The following is a 15,364-nucleotide window of genomic DNA, read 5'->3' as shown; positions in this document are numbered from 1 at the left end:
CACAACTACAAAATGGGAAAGAACTGGTTGGTGATCATACTGCTGAAAAGGATCTGGGGTTTCTAGTAGATCACAAATTGAGCACGAGCCAACAATGTGATGCAGCTGCAAAAAAGGCTAGTATTCAGGGGTGTACTAATAGGACTGTCGTATGTAAGACATGGGAGATAATTGTTCTGCTCTACTTGGCATTGGTGAGGCCTCAACTGGAGCACTGTGTTCAATTCTGGATGCTACACTTCCAGGAAGATTTGTATAAATTGGAGAGAGTCCAGAGGAGAGCAACAAAAAATGATAAAAGGTTTAGAAAATATGACCTATGAGGATAGGCTAAAAAAATGGGCATGTTTAGTCTTCAGAAAAGATGACCGAGGAAGGACTTGATAATAGTCTTCAAATACGTTAAGGGCCATTACAAAGAGGACTGTGATCAATGTCCACTGAAGGTAGGACAAGAAGTAATGGGCTTAATCAGCAGCATGAGATTTAGATTAGATAGTTGGAGGAAAAAAAAAACTAACTATAAGGTTAGTTAAGCTCTGGAACAGGCTTCCAAGGGAGATTGCGAATCCCCATCACTAAGGTTTTTAAAACAGATCAGAAACGCTCGTCAAGCATGGTCTAGATTTAGCTGGTCCTTCCTCAACACAGCTGAACTTAATGCCATCTTAAGTCTCTTCCAACCCTATATTTCCGAGTCTATATTCCCACTCCTGGGATGCGAGTCGCCCTAGAACCACTGAGCTTCAGCAGCTTTCTGGAAAACAGCATCCAATGAGACCATGCAAGAACTCTCTTGCAGGACTCTGTATTGGGACCTGCCGTTATAAGAGACCAGGGGCCCCAGTAACTTCAGTGTCTTCCACTCAGAGTTTTAGGAGAGAAACGGTGAGGAAAAGGAAAAAAAAAAAAAAAGAGTGTGGCCTTTGCATAGTCACTCTACCTGTCCAATCTCAAAGAACCAGCTGCTACAGTCACCATGATATTTTTCTTTGAAGAGGGTTCTGAGGCTCAGTGGGATAGTGGTGCATCCTACAAGTGTGAATCTGAGGAGGCAACACTTCAAGAATTATCAGTTCTCGCTAAACCAACAACAAATAATCTTTTTAAAAATGCTCTTTAAAGACAACGTTGTAGGCAGTCCCAAACATCCCTGTTTAAACAAAGCAAATTTCAAAGAGTGTTATCAAATAGACAAATAAAATATTAGCAGGCTACAACGTTCATAGGTCTTTACCAATGCTTGACTGACATTGCCTCCTGTGGCCAGTGATTTGAAGTGACTGCTGTTATATACTAGCTGCACCTCCGAAATCTCTATAGTTTCCAGCTCCTCTTGAGTCTGGCGATCTATCACATGCAGCTTCTCCACACTGTCCAGAAGCACTACTGTGCGTGAGTTTATCCACTGGAAAAAAACGACATATGTTAAACTTCAGCAACATTTAATACATAACTATCGGGACAAATACCAGAATATACTACAAGAACATCCTAGAGCACTAATATCTTAAGCTAGTGGTAGCTGGCAGCACTAAGAAGTTGCTATTCTGGGTATTTGGGGTAAGGCTGAAGTTTAGAATCCAACTGCTTTACAGGGCAAAAGTCTAACTACAAGGAAGGTGACAACCAGAAAACTTTCTTTGGAGCACCCAGTTATGACAAACTTCCTCAGGGAGTTTAATTTCTTATACTGTACGTATTTAGTCAAAGGAAAATCCACCACAATTTTTGCTCTTACAGCACAATATATACCTGGCGCATGTATATTGCTTTCCTCCCTGAAATCCAAGCACTTTACAAGTTTAAAATGGTTATTCACCTTCTTGTAACTCTAGTTCAAGATGTGTTGCTCATATCCATTTCAATTAGGTGTGCAAGCGTGCCGCATGTAAAGTTGACAAAGTTTTTCCCCTAGCAGCACCCTGGTCAGTTCAGCTGTGAAACCCCCCGGAGTGGCACCTCTATGGTGATCAATATATGACCATGCCGACCCTGCACCTCCTCAGTTCCTTCTTGCCAGTTACTCTGACAGAGGGAAAGATGGGCGGGTTTGAAATGGATATGAACACCACATCTCAAAGAACAACAGTTACGAGAAAGTGAGTAATCGTTTTTTCTTCAAGTGATTGCTCATATTGAATCCAGTGAGGTGACTCCCAAGCCTTACCTAGACAGAGGGGTCGGAGTTATGGAATTGCTGATTGGAGTACCGCTCTGCCAGAAGCTCCATCATCTCTGGCATGCTGGCATAATGAGACATGAACATATGTACCGAGGACCAAGCTGCTGCCCTGCAGATTTCTTGGATTGAGACCTGGGCCAGGAACACTGCCGAAAAGGCCTGTGCCCTTGTAGAGTGTGCTGTAAGTGCAGGGCTGGTATCTTGCCAGCTTGTAGCACGTGCAGATATGATCTAGGAAGATATTCTTTGAAGATGAGACTGGGAGCCCTTTCATACGGTCAACTGGTTTGACTTCCTGAACTGCGTACTGCCGTCAATGTAGAAGGCAAGTGCTTGCCAAACATCCAGAGTGTGCATACTCTGCTCGCAGCTACTGGCAAGAGGCTTAGGATAAAAGACAGGCAGGAATGTGTCTTGGCTAGTATGGAAATGTGACACAACCTTAGGAAGAAATGCCAGGTGAGGTCTGAGTTGCACCTTATCCTTGTGGAAAACCATACAAGGTAAGTCAGAGGTAAGGGCCTTTAACTCAAGACACCCTCCTTGCTGATGTAATGGCGACCAGGAAGGCTACATACCACAACAAAATCGAGAAGGGAGCAAGTCACCAGTGGTTCAAATGGGAGCCTCATTAGTTTGGAGAGGTTCAAGTTAAGGTCCCATACAGGAACAGGCTGTCTAATCTGGGGATGTAGCCATTCCAGACCTTTGAGGAACCAGCCAACCATGGGCTGGAAAAAACAGAGCGTTCAGATGCTCCCAGGTGGAAAGTCGAGATAGCAGCGAGATGTACTTTTATTTATGATGCTGCCAGGCCTTGCTGTTTCAGTGAAGAAGGTACTCTAGGATGAGAGGTATAGATGGCTGAAGTGGGGGTGTATGACGCTGGTCACACCAGCAAATAAACCTTTTCCTCTTTGCCAGATGTGGCCCTAGTGGGGTTCTTCCTGTGCTAAGACACACCTCCCTTACCTGTTTCAAGCATAGAAGCCCCTTGGGATTCAGCCATGAAGCTTCTAGGCCATGAGGTGGAGGGACTGGAGGTAGGGGTGAAGACAACAACCGTGGTCCTGAGTGATCAGATTGGGGAGGAGTGGCAACACGATCAGGGCATCCACCGATCGCTCCAGGAGCATGGTATACCAGTGTTGAGGCCCATACTGGTGCCACCAGAATTATCTTCACCTTGTCCCTGCGGACCTTGAATAGGACCTTGTGGAAAAGAGGGATTGGGGGAAAGGTGTAGAGCAGGCAGCTTCCTCAGGGTAGCAGTAATGCATCCGTGATTGAGCCTGGACCGTGTTTCTGGAAGGAGCAGAACATTGGGAACTTTCTGTTGCTCCAGGTGGCAAACAGGTCGACCTGGGGAAAACCCCACCTTTGGAAGATAGAGTGCATGACATCCAGCTGGATGGATCACTCATGATTAGGGAAGGATTTGCTGAAGTGGTCCATCAGTGTGGTCTGAACTCCGGGTAGATAGGCTGCTTCTAGGTGAATGGAATGGATTATGCAGAACCCCCACAGCTGGAGGGCTTCCCGACATAGGAGAGAAGAACAGGCTCCCATCCTGCTTGTTGATATAAAACATGGCCATGGTATTGTCTGTTAGAACTGCCACGCACTGGCCCTGTAGTCGAGCCTGAAAGGTCTGGCATGCTAGTCGCGTCACCCTCAGCTCCTTGATGTTTACATGGAGAGAGAGCTCATCCTGCGACCACAGGCCCTGCATTTGGATGTCTCACAAATGTGCCCCCCATCCCAGAGGTGACGCATCTGTTACCAGGGACAAGGAGGGCTGGAGGCTATTGAAGGGGACTCCTTCATACACTCTACAAGGGTTGAGCCACCACTGGAGGGACGAGAGCACTTTCTCTGGCACTGTGACCACTGAATTCAAGCTGTAGCGCTCTGGGTGATACGCCAAAGCAAGCCATGCCTGGAGTGGCCTGAGCCTCAGTCTGGCATGCCGGATCACATAAGTGCAGGTTGCCATGTGGCCAAGGAGACTCAGACATCCCCTTGCTGTAGTGGTCGGGCACTGCCTGAGGCCTTAAATAATGTCTGTCATGGCTTGGAATGGGGACTCTCAAAAGTGCTCGCCTGAACAGAGACCAATACTGCCCCGATGAACTCTATGCTTTGGGTTGGTGACAATACTGACGTGTTCGTGTTGAGGAAGAGACCCAGTCTCTCGAAAGTGGAGCTGACTAATTGAAATTGAGACTCCATCTGCTCCCTAGTGCGCCCCCTGAGCAGCCAATCAAGGAAGGTTGCCACAACTGATATGCAGTCGGTGAACATATGGGGCGGGGGGTCTGTTGACAGGCTGAAGGAGGACCATGAACTGACAATGTTTGTGGTCGACCACAAACCATAGAAAGAGTCTGTGTGCAGGCCAAAGAGCTATGTGGAAGTACATGTCTGTCATGTTGAGGGCAGCATACCAGTCTCCCAGATCCAGAGAAGGGATAAATTGTAGTCAGGGAGATCATGCAGAACTTCAACTTTGCCATAAACTTGTTGAGTCCTTGCAGGTCTAGAACAGGTATGAGACCCCCTTAGCCTTGGGGATTAGGAAGTATCGGGAATAGAATCCCTTGCTCCTGAGTCACCTCCTCCACCGCTCCTATGGCAAGGAGTGCCTGCACATTCTGGATAAGGGGTTGCTCGTGAGAGGGGTCCCTGAAGAGAGATGGGAAAAGGGAGAGTGGGAGGGAAAGCAGGAGCAGAACTAGAGAGAATATCCCATTTCCTCAATACAGAGGACACAGTGGTCCCAAGCACGGTAGAAGTGGAACAGACAACTCACAAAAGAAGGAGAAGGATACAGAATTGTGGCTGGTGTACCATCCTCGGGCACACCCTCAAAAGGCCTGCTTGGAGCCCAATGATGGTTTGGTCAGGCCCTGGCCCTGCCCAGGCAGGGAGTGGGAAGGCTTGCGACTGCCATTCCTGCCCCTTCTCCTATAGAAGTTCTGCTTTGGCTGAGAAGGATAGGAGCACTGCTGCTGTTGCTGTGGCTTAAAATGTTTATGTCAGGTTGCTGGGATGTTCATACCCAAGGATTTCATAGTAGCCTGGGAGTCTGTTAGGCTATGCAGCCTGGAGTCCATCTGCTCCACAAACAGGCCTGCCCCATCAAAAGGCAGGTCCTGCATGATCTGTTGAACCTTGAGCGGGAGCCATAAGGACTGGAGCCATGAGCTACGCCTCATGGAGATTCCAGAGGACAAGATATGTGCCGCCAAGTCCGCAGCGTCCACTGATGCCTGTAAAGAGGTCCATCCCACTGCCTTACCCTCCTCGATGATAGCTTCAAACTCCTCCCTGGACTCTGCTGGCTCCTTAAATTTCAGCATCAATTTCAGGTGTTGAAGCTGTATCTAGTCAGGATTGCCTGCTGGTTGGCAATCCTGAATTGCCTGCTGGTTGGCAATCCTGAATTGCAAGCCCCCCATGGAGTCCACATTGCACCCGAACAAATCAAGGGGCTTGGTGCCCTTTGACTTAGAGAGGCAGCTACTGCAAGCCCAACACCCTTCTCATTTACTGTGCCAATGAGCAGGGCTGTGGGTGTGTGAAGAAGTATTCATACCCCTTAGAGCGGACGAAATACTTTCTCTCCACACCCTTCACAGTGGGAGGGATGGAGGCTGGGGTCTGCCAAATGGTCTTTGTGTTGGCCTACATAGTTTTGATAAGGGGTAGAGCCACCATCGATGGGCCTTCCATGGCCAAGATGTCGACCATAGGGTCCTCTGACTACCACCTCCTTGGCCTGAAGATACAAAATCTGTGTCACCCTGAGAAAGAGGTCCTGATGGGCATGGCTGTCTATGGGATGGCAGCCCCGAAGTGGAAGTGCCCGCAAATTACCTCGTCCAGGGAGGCAGAGGTGGCTAATGGGGGAACAGGGTCCTCCTGACCCACTCGGTCCCCAGGGGCCTCCTGCCCTGCCTATTTCAGGACCAACCCCCCCTGGATCTAGCTCAGGAATGGGGATCGGTTCCAGTGGCAGTAGTGCGGCCAGTACCTCCTCAGCACCCCTAAGGGTGGGGAGACTGGCTGATGCCTCTGGCACCCTTGGTTCAGACACAGTTGAACAGGAACCCTTGGATTAGCTGACCTGTACCAGCCCTGCTCAGAGTATCTAGACCCCGCTTCCGAGTTAAAAGACGGGGACCAGGATGGTGGTGCCGAGCGCGGCTGGGCTGGGGAGCGGTGCCGTGGACTGGTGTCAAGATGACCAGTGCCAGGAGCAGAACATGCTGTGTGATGGGAATCAGAGCCAGGACCCCGAGTGATCTCTTGTCTCTGCTGGCGGTGTTGAAGGACGAAGCATTGTGGGTTTGCCTCGAGACATTGCCACATGTTGTGGCACCAGAGGCTTGGCTTGAAGGACCAGGGACCATGGCGCCATCATGGTGATCAAGTCCCTTGGGCTCCCAAAGGTGTCCAGAGCAGACGGCAGTTCCACCTCCTCAATCACCTGGCTCAGGGAGTCCAATGGCACCGGACTCGACCATCCCCCTTGCGGGGCCGAAGTAGACGGTGCCGGCTTCGAAGTTTCTGGCACTGGGTGCTCCTCCCTGGGATGCGCCCCGTTTGCAGGCTCCAAAGGGGTGGGTCCCAAAGTTGGAGAGCCACTTCTCCCTTGCTTCCGGTGCCGCTTCTGCGCTGGGGAATGGGACTGGTGCAGAGCCAGTCTCACTGGTTTTGGTGCTGAGAAGTAGCTGTGCCACGGGTTTCTTCCAGAGATTCCTTCCATGGTGCAATTTCTGCCACTGCCGCTGGGGCATTGCACACCAATGAGCTCGGTGCTGGGTCTTGCCGCACCAGTGCAGGTTGTGGTCTGACTGCTGCCTCCATAAGGAGGTGCTTGAGGCAAAAGTCCTGCTCCTTTTTTGTTCTGAGGTGAAACCCTTTTCAAATCTTGCACTTGTTAGCCTGGCATGCTTCCCCCAGAGACACTTTAAACAAGCATCATGGGAGTCGCCTGTTGGCATAGGCTTGTTGCAGGACTTGCAGGGTTTGAACCCCTGGGACTTAGGCATACTCCAAGTCCCCAAGGAAAGAACGCAGTTGGGTTGGAGGGGAAACGCCCACTCCTAACAGCTATCTGTTGTAACTACAGTAAACAATTTAAACTAAACTAAACTAGGCTAGAGAAGTCTAAAACTATACTAAACTGAAAAGCAAGGGAAAACAGGGAAAGCTTGTTAAGCAAGTCACCACAGTTCCCACAGCCATTACCAGGAGGTAAGAAGGAACTGAGGAGGCGCCGGGTTGGCAGGGTCATATATTGAGCACGATGGAGGTGCCACTCCAGGGAGCTCCACAGCCGACCCAACAAGTGCTGCTAGGGAAAAAAAAAAAAATATTTCCATCGACTGTGCACTGGCACACACGCACCTAATTGGAATTGATATGAGCAATCACTCGAAGAAGAATATGACATTATTCTCAATCCCCTGAGTAAGATAAGGGACAAAAAGGCTTATTAGCACTAGTAAAAGGAACATGGTAAACCCCTCCAAAGCTGGGAATTGAATTTACGAGTCCTTCATCCAATTCCTATTAAAATTTATCCATTAGGCCATACTCCCAAACTGAAAAGGCTTTTCTGTTTGTTTTCAGAGTGCATCTATTTTTCAAGAAATTTCACTTGCTAGACTGGAGATTTAAAAAACTGCCAACAAACATAACTGGTTCACCGTGGCATTTCTGTATTTCATTGTTATATCCTTAGTACTCTTTAAAATGTGTTTAACACACAAATGTACATACAAACCCTAAAAACACATCAAACAGGAAGACGGTACATTAACAAAATATATGTATAACGGAAATGAATATGCTAGAGCTGCCCGGCTTCTTCGGAGCCATTATTTAGTATCTGTCTATACAGATTTAGAATCTGGCCAGTAAAATTTGGCCCCACGCTTAAAAAGGCTTCATTCACACACTTTATTCCCCAAGGATGTGAGTTCTTTAGTTTTCACACTTTACATATTTGGACAGCCTATTTTCTTCACCACATAGCCACTATTTAACCATTTTTGAAACATGAGATTCTATGAAAAAGCTACAGAAAATAAATTAAATTTCAGTTTGTAAATTCCAAATCCAAACAGCCAATTTGCATGTACGAAAAGAGAGAGCTATGTTTGTTAGAATAAGTTTGTAGAGTGAAATTACAGCACCCTGAAGCTGAGGGATGTTGACATGCATTTAAAAACACAGCAGGCTATTTCCATCTGAGCAGAAAGAAACACATTACTGAATCAATACTTACAGTAAAATTGATGAGGTCATAGCGCAGATGAAGTTGCTTTTGCTTAGTAACATGTATTGCACCTGAGTCATCTCTCTTCACCTGATGGAATTAGACAAGACAAACACTCAAACTTAGTGCTTTCTGGAACCCAAAACATGCCTTGAGAAAACAAGTCTTCTTCCACTGAGGAAGGAAGCCCAGTTCCAGTGTCTGCAAGTTTTCTCCAGTATCAGTGTTCTAGGTGCGCGTATTAACAGCATCATCACTGAGATGGCTTTCTAAAATGGCCTTAAGATGGGGCATAAATTCCATTTCTCACTAGAAGTCACTGATTTTTCAGGGTCTCACTTCACAAAGTGTTAGTTTACGTCCTTTATATTTTTAAGGAATTTTGTTTAATTCCTGTTAAAATATATGAAAAGTATCCAAATCTGGGCCCTGGCCAAAATTTGGATATGGCAATCTAACTTTCCTTTGTGGGCTAACTGATACAGCAACATCCTGCAGCAACTTGACTGGAAATTCTCAACTTGCCCACACATGCAGCTAAGCCATATTCATACTACCAGCAACTGGAGTCAGCAACATGGATGAACTGCCATTGGAAGAGCTTGTCCACCTTGTACTTTCACTCCTATTTCAGGAAATAGGCAAAACATTCCTGAGACACTGGTGAACATTTCGGCAGCGTTTTCTGACCCATTTAAAGCACCTCTCAAAAGGAAGAGATCGACATGGCAGACTCTAACCTGCTGATGATGTTCATAACGCTTGCTGTATCTCCAGATTCCTCATATATAGACAGGTGCTTCTACAGCAGGGCCACAAGCACTGACTGGTAGGATCTCATGATCATGCGGACCTGGGATAACCAGAACTTTCACATGGAGAGGCAAGCATTCCTAGTGGTTTGTGATCAACTTGCTAGACCTTCCAGCTTCAGGACAAACACAGAAGAGAAGCCACTTCAGTTCAGAAGTGGGTTGCAATAGTCATCAGGAAGCTGTTTACCCCAAATCCTGCAGGTCTATGGCTAACCAGTTTGGTGCTGGCAAGTCAGCTCTCGGGGAAGAGGTTTGTTTATGTCCACCACATTTAGGTGCATCACAATCTTTCTGAAATAACTGCCAGTTCTGAGAGAATGGCTTTTCAAACTGACCAAGTCATTAATGGAACTCATGTGCCCATAGTTTGCCCTCCTCAAGGAGAACAAGAATGCATAAACTGCAAACGGTACTACTCCATCATCCTGCAGTTGCTGGTTGACCACAGAGGCAGATTCACAGACAACAGCATGGATTGTATTGGTGAAGTGCATCATGCCAGCGTTTCCTGCAGATCAAGACATTACCGTCATAGACAAGTGGTGACACTAATCCCACCAAATGACATTGTATGGAGTCACTGTCCCCACTGTTGTTCTAGGGGACCCCATATACTCATTTTTGCTCTGGCTTATGAAACCATACCCTGATGGCAGAGGTCCTAGCAAAAGTAGATTTAGTTACACTCTTAGCAGGTGCAGAATGGTGGCTGAATGTATGTTTGGCATACTGAAATCCAGTTGGCATCGTTCATAGAACCGTTTGGATGCCAATGTTACTAATGCCATTCACATTACTGTGGCCTGCTGCGCCTGCACAATGTCTCTGAGGAAAAAGGTGAGCCATTTTGTCAGGAGTGGACTCATGGCATTACTGTTATTGAACTGGTACACAGTCAGAAAGAGCACCTGCCATAACTGGAGCAAGATCCACATGTGCAATGGAAATTGAGGATGCTTTCTGTGCCCATATTATGATTTGCATGGCCCCAACAGATGTATGAATGTTCATATTATTGATATAAGCATACAGTGATTGAGTACTGCCTGAGGGACTGGCTGGGTCCCTCTTCACACTTTCTACCAGTGGTGATGATTTTTATGAAGAATTTAAGCTCATGGGTATGACAGAATATATTACGTTTTATAAGTTTTTATCTTTATTTTGTAAAATGGGCATACACTTCAACCCATCGATTACAGATTGTTATTTATGTAGTTCAGTTTTAGCAGTGGTTCTCAAACTTTTTTTTACTGATGACCCCTTTCACACAGTAAACCTCTGAGTGCAACCCCCCCCGTATAAATTAAAAACACTTTTTATATATTTAACACCGTTATAAATGCTGGTGGGAATGTGAGATTGGGTGGAGGTTGACAGCTCATGACCCCTCAAGTAATAGCCTCACAACCCCCTGAGGGGTCCCAACCCCCAGTTTGAGAACCCCTGAGTTTTAGTAAAGGTAATAAACAATCCTCATGACACCACAGCTCTGTGCAAACAAGATACTGTTTTTACACATGCATTTAATAAAACATGACAGCCAGGCCAGCCACCAACAAAGGCAGAATTTGTTCTTTTTGACCCTGTTGATGTGTTTTGCACACACTTGCCATTGCTGCACTGGAGTGGAGGAATGAACAGGGAACATTTGCCCATTCCAGCAAGTGTTCATTCCTTGCAACACGGACCACCCAACTACAGAACTGTCCAAAGTGGGCTGCAGAACATAGTGTGGTGAGGACTCAGGGCAAGGAGCTGGAGTGGGAGGTGCAGGTGGAACTGAAGCCTGCACTCCTGCTGTCTTGAGCACAAGCTCCTCCTCAAACAGCTCTGACTGCTGCGCTCAAGAACAGTTCACGGTCCAGGAACTATGCTGTCAATCTCTCCTCATGCTCTGCAGTCTGTCTGTTCTTCAACCAGGCCTGCCTCCTTCTCCCATTGGTTCAGAGTCGCCATTAATTATCAGCCTCCTCCTTGACACTGTATGAGTATACACAATGCAAGACGCCTGATTGACTGTGAATGCCCCGCAGAGGCGGAAGGGCCTGCCAAGACAAATGAAAGAATAAATTATCTGAGTATGTCCAAAAAAATGTGACTTCCTCTGTAGCAAAAGTGGTTGTGGGATCTAAAAGATATAATTTGAGAGGGTCTGAATCATTAGTTTTGTTATATTCTGGAGGAAAAAAGTTCACAGATGCCCTTCAGATATTTGAGAGCTGTGCAGAGCAGAAAGCCATCAGAAATTATCGTAAAGTCCAATTTACAAAATCAATTTATAAAATTTCCATACCACTGGCCCCTTATGGCTGCGGTCAGAAGGACACTTGCTGTGGTTTGCTACCTATGGCTTTAGAATCTGTTTAGGCAGTCCACTTTCTGGAAGACATAGCAAAGGGATCTTTTGTTCCAGGCTACCAGGGGCAAGCCAGATGTGTCTGCTAAAAAGCTTTTCATGTATATCATATACAAATCTATATATGGAGGGTGCTAGTCGCCTATAGAAGAGGCCCTAAGAAGTATGCCCTGCTCTGAAATATGACTACAGTAACTCCTCGCTTAACATTGTAATTATGTTCCTGAAAAATGCGACTAAGTGAAACGATGTTAAGTGAATCAAATTTCCCCATAAGAATTAATGTAAATGGGCGGGAGAGGGGTGTTAGGTTCCAGAGAAATTTTTCTCACCAGACAAAAAAATATATATATATATATATATATATATATATATATATATATATATATATATATATATATACACACACACACAGTATAAGTTTTAAACAAACAATTTAATACTGTACACAGCAATGATGATTGTGAAGCTTGGTTGAGGTGGTAAAGTCAGAGGGTGGGATATTTCCCAGGGAATGCGTTACTCCTAAATGATGAACTAGCACTTGGCTGAGCCCTCAAGGGTTAACACATTGCTGTTAATGTAGCCTTACACTCTACAAGGCAGCATGAACAGAAGGAGGGGAGACAGCATGGCAGAAATACACAGACCATGTATGAGAGAGAGAGAGAGAGAGAGAGAGAGAGAGAGAGAGATGCATATTGCTCCTTTAAGTACGCTGACCCCATTATAAGTACACTGCCTTTTTAACTAGATCAGCAAGCTGAGACAGCAGCTGCTGCCAGGAAGCTCCCTCCTGAGCCCTGTCACGTGTCCGCCCTTCTCTATGGAAGATGGGGTAAGTGGGGTGCGGAGGGGACGGCCTGACATTAGCCCCCTTCTTCCCCCTGCCATCCGCACAGCAAGCAGGAGGCTCCAGGGAGCAGCTCCAAGGCAGAGGGGGGAGGGACAGCTGAACTGCCAGCAACTGATAGCCTGCTGGGCGTCTGGGGATTGGGGAGCTGATGGGGGGCTTCCAGTCCACCCTGGTTCCAAGCCCCCACCAGCTAGCTCTAACGGGCTGCTCTTCCTGCAAGCAGTAGACAAAGCAGGCAGCTGTCAAATGACATAAGGGAGAATTGGGCAACTTTAAATGAGCATGTTCTCTAAATGATCAGCAAAAAAACCAATGTTAACTGGGACAACTTTAAGTGAGGAGTTACTGTATTCATCTGTAGCTCCTGCTCCAGGAAGAGCTAGCAATCAGCAGCAAACAGGATTTGGTGAAATTTCATGGGGGGGATTAACAGGATAGTGCTCTAGTGGTCAGATGAATGCAGGGAGCTTTCAGGGAGGCTGCAATACATGCAGTGAACTCAGTGCAGCTTGGACTTACAAATACTGCAGCCCACCATGGACTACACACACACACCCTGGACAATTTGGACTCATGATACAGCATCCAAGAATTAAATACCTATCCCAGGAATATCCTGGACTCATAATAGGGCACCCATCACCTAAATACCATCCCCCTCTGCATTCTGGATGTATAATATGGTACCCACGGACCAACCACACACACACACTACAGTTTACGATCTGAACTGACAGTTCAGGATGGTCTGGTGTGACCAAATTGTACAGTGGGGCATGCTTTCTGGGAAGGCAATAGAAGGCCCTTAATTTTAATGCCCCAACACAAGTTTGTAACCTACAAGTATCTAGTAAAAATTCCATCATAACTCCTTGTTTAACTTTTGTTTTCACTTCCCAGTATCCATTTTGAATTCCATGTTGTGGGGGTGACTGTAGGTTAGGCCGTGGCATTGGTGGGCATTGTCTCCTTAGCGGATACATGCTGCAACACCTGGCGTGTAATAATCACTTCATTGGGTCATAAACCAGAAATCCATCCCATGCATATACTAACAAACCTGGAGGCAGAAACTTACCAAGTTCCAGTGCTACTTCTGCCTCTTCTTCTGGTTCCACTGCCTGCTGCTCCTCCAGGGCATCCTCAAACATTTCCTCAGGAGTATGGACCCAGAACATGCTGTAGCTGCGCCAGCCACAAAGGCTCCTCGGGGACAGGCATGTGCTAAAAAAGTCACTTCCTGAGCTTGATCTGGTGGCACCTCTGGATCAGGTATCATGAAAGGTGACATCTCCACTTAGCGTATAATGTACCACTGTGTGCTCAGTGCTTGGCACAGTTCCCAGCACCTGGCTGAACTCATCAAAGAGGTAGGTAGACAGTGAGTTCCCAGAGATGTGGTTATCATCCCTGACTTGGCAGTTATCAGTCTTGAGTTGCTTGATTCACACTCTGCACTGATCAGCTGTCTGGTGGACCACCAATGTCGCAAGCTTCTGAGCAATTTCCTGGTAAGACATGATCATTGCGGGTACTCTTGATGATGCTGAATGTCTTGTTTTCCTTGCACCAGCGATTAACCAGAATCTGGTTGCATTCCCATGGTCAGCTAGCAGCACACTTGGTGTAGGGCTTAGTGCTGAACTACTTCTTGTTGCGGGCCATAACTAACACAGGAAATGGTTAAATGTGTTCTAAGTTCAACAGTCAGCACTGGAACAAATGGGTGTTTCCAGTTTCTGGGTATCCAGTGGGTACTTAAGTGATAGAGAACCAATAAATACTGGCCCAGGACATTGTGAGAGAGTATTGGCAAACTCTCCAGACATGAGACTTGGAGCCCAGGTTACAGCTGTGTCCACACAGCAAAATGACAGGACTTGGCCCAAGTCCCACCAACCTGGCAGGACCTACAGCTCAGATCCTGAAGGCTTAGTGATTCAAGTCAGAAATATTGGTGTGTGGATGGCAGGAGGGTTTGGGCTCAAATATGAGTCTAAGCCCAGGTTTACAATGCAATGTAGTCATATCTTTAGAACCAATCCAGCTCCTACTAACTTCATTGAGACTGGACAGGGCTCCAAATCAGGACAACTCAATAAAAATTGCTAAGCTGAGGAGAAGGTTCGGCATGTATCTAGAGAGAACATTTTTCAACTCTTATGTTAAACTACAAAAACACTTGATCTAGCCATCTTAGACTTGGGGTACATTTATACAATGGCATTGTCTCAGTGTTCCCAAGCCACAAACAAACAAAAAAACACCACACCACACGTCTTTCTCAATTCAAAAGTGAACTGCAGTGATTCACATCATAGGATTACATCACCATTGATCCAGACTAAATTAAAATTTCCATTCTAGAGGGGATTATCTAGAAAACAATAGGTAACAAGCAATTCAGACTTACCAAAAGAAAATGAACAACATCTCCTCGACAGAAGGCAAGCATGGGATTCACAGAGTTCTGTATTGCAACAAAATGCCATGCCAACAGCGGGACACTAGAGGGATCCATCTAAAGAGAGAGACAGAACAGCCTCTTTATAATACTGTGTACACAGAATTAGGCTGACACTCACTCTGACTTCATTGTGATATAAGAACTTGTCAGATGGAACTCTTGATACCAGTGGTCTCTGACTGCTCCAGCACTTGAGAATCCATTTAGAAAGTCAGGAAAAGCAAACTTTTGGCACCAAAAAGATTGTAATTTCTCTGCAACATTGTCCAGAAAAGCACGGCATTCTCATGAACTGTGTACAAATTACTAGTAAAAATTACGTTAAGAAAGGAGTTAAGATGGAGAGTACATAGTCATTTATGGTAAAGTATGTTACAGGCAAGTTGTATTTAT

At 46.2% G+C, this 15,364-nt stretch overlaps 1 protein-coding gene across 3 annotated transcripts in view; it reads right to left on the bottom strand.

The window, feature by feature from the left end:
- Positions 1 to 15,364, bottom strand: part of VPS8 (VPS8 subunit of CORVET complex) — a 230,249-nt gene that overhangs the window by 173,130 nt on the left and 41,755 nt on the right. For 2 of the 3 annotated variants that reach the window (XM_032763623.2, XM_075068604.1), the window contains exons 12-14: positions 14,918 to 15,025; positions 8,484 to 8,564; positions 1,238 to 1,408 (exon numbers count right to left, since the gene is read on the bottom strand). In XM_032763623.2, coding sequence (XP_032619514.1) covers positions 1,238 to 1,408; positions 8,484 to 8,564; positions 14,918 to 15,025 — 360 coding nt within the window. The remainder of the gene's footprint in view (positions 1 to 1,237; positions 1,409 to 8,483; positions 8,565 to 14,917; positions 15,026 to 15,364) is intronic. The other variant, XM_075068603.1, reaches the window with a different exon arrangement.

Source organism: Chelonoidis abingdonii, chromosome 8 (assembly GCF_003597395.2).
Source record: "Chelonoidis abingdonii isolate Lonesome George chromosome 8, CheloAbing_2.0, whole genome shotgun sequence".
Classification (NCBI taxonomy): domain Eukaryota; kingdom Metazoa; phylum Chordata; order Testudines; family Testudinidae; genus Chelonoidis; species Chelonoidis abingdonii.
The sequence above is the reverse complement of the archived record's forward strand: the minus strand, read 5'-3'. Positions and strand labels throughout refer to the sequence as shown.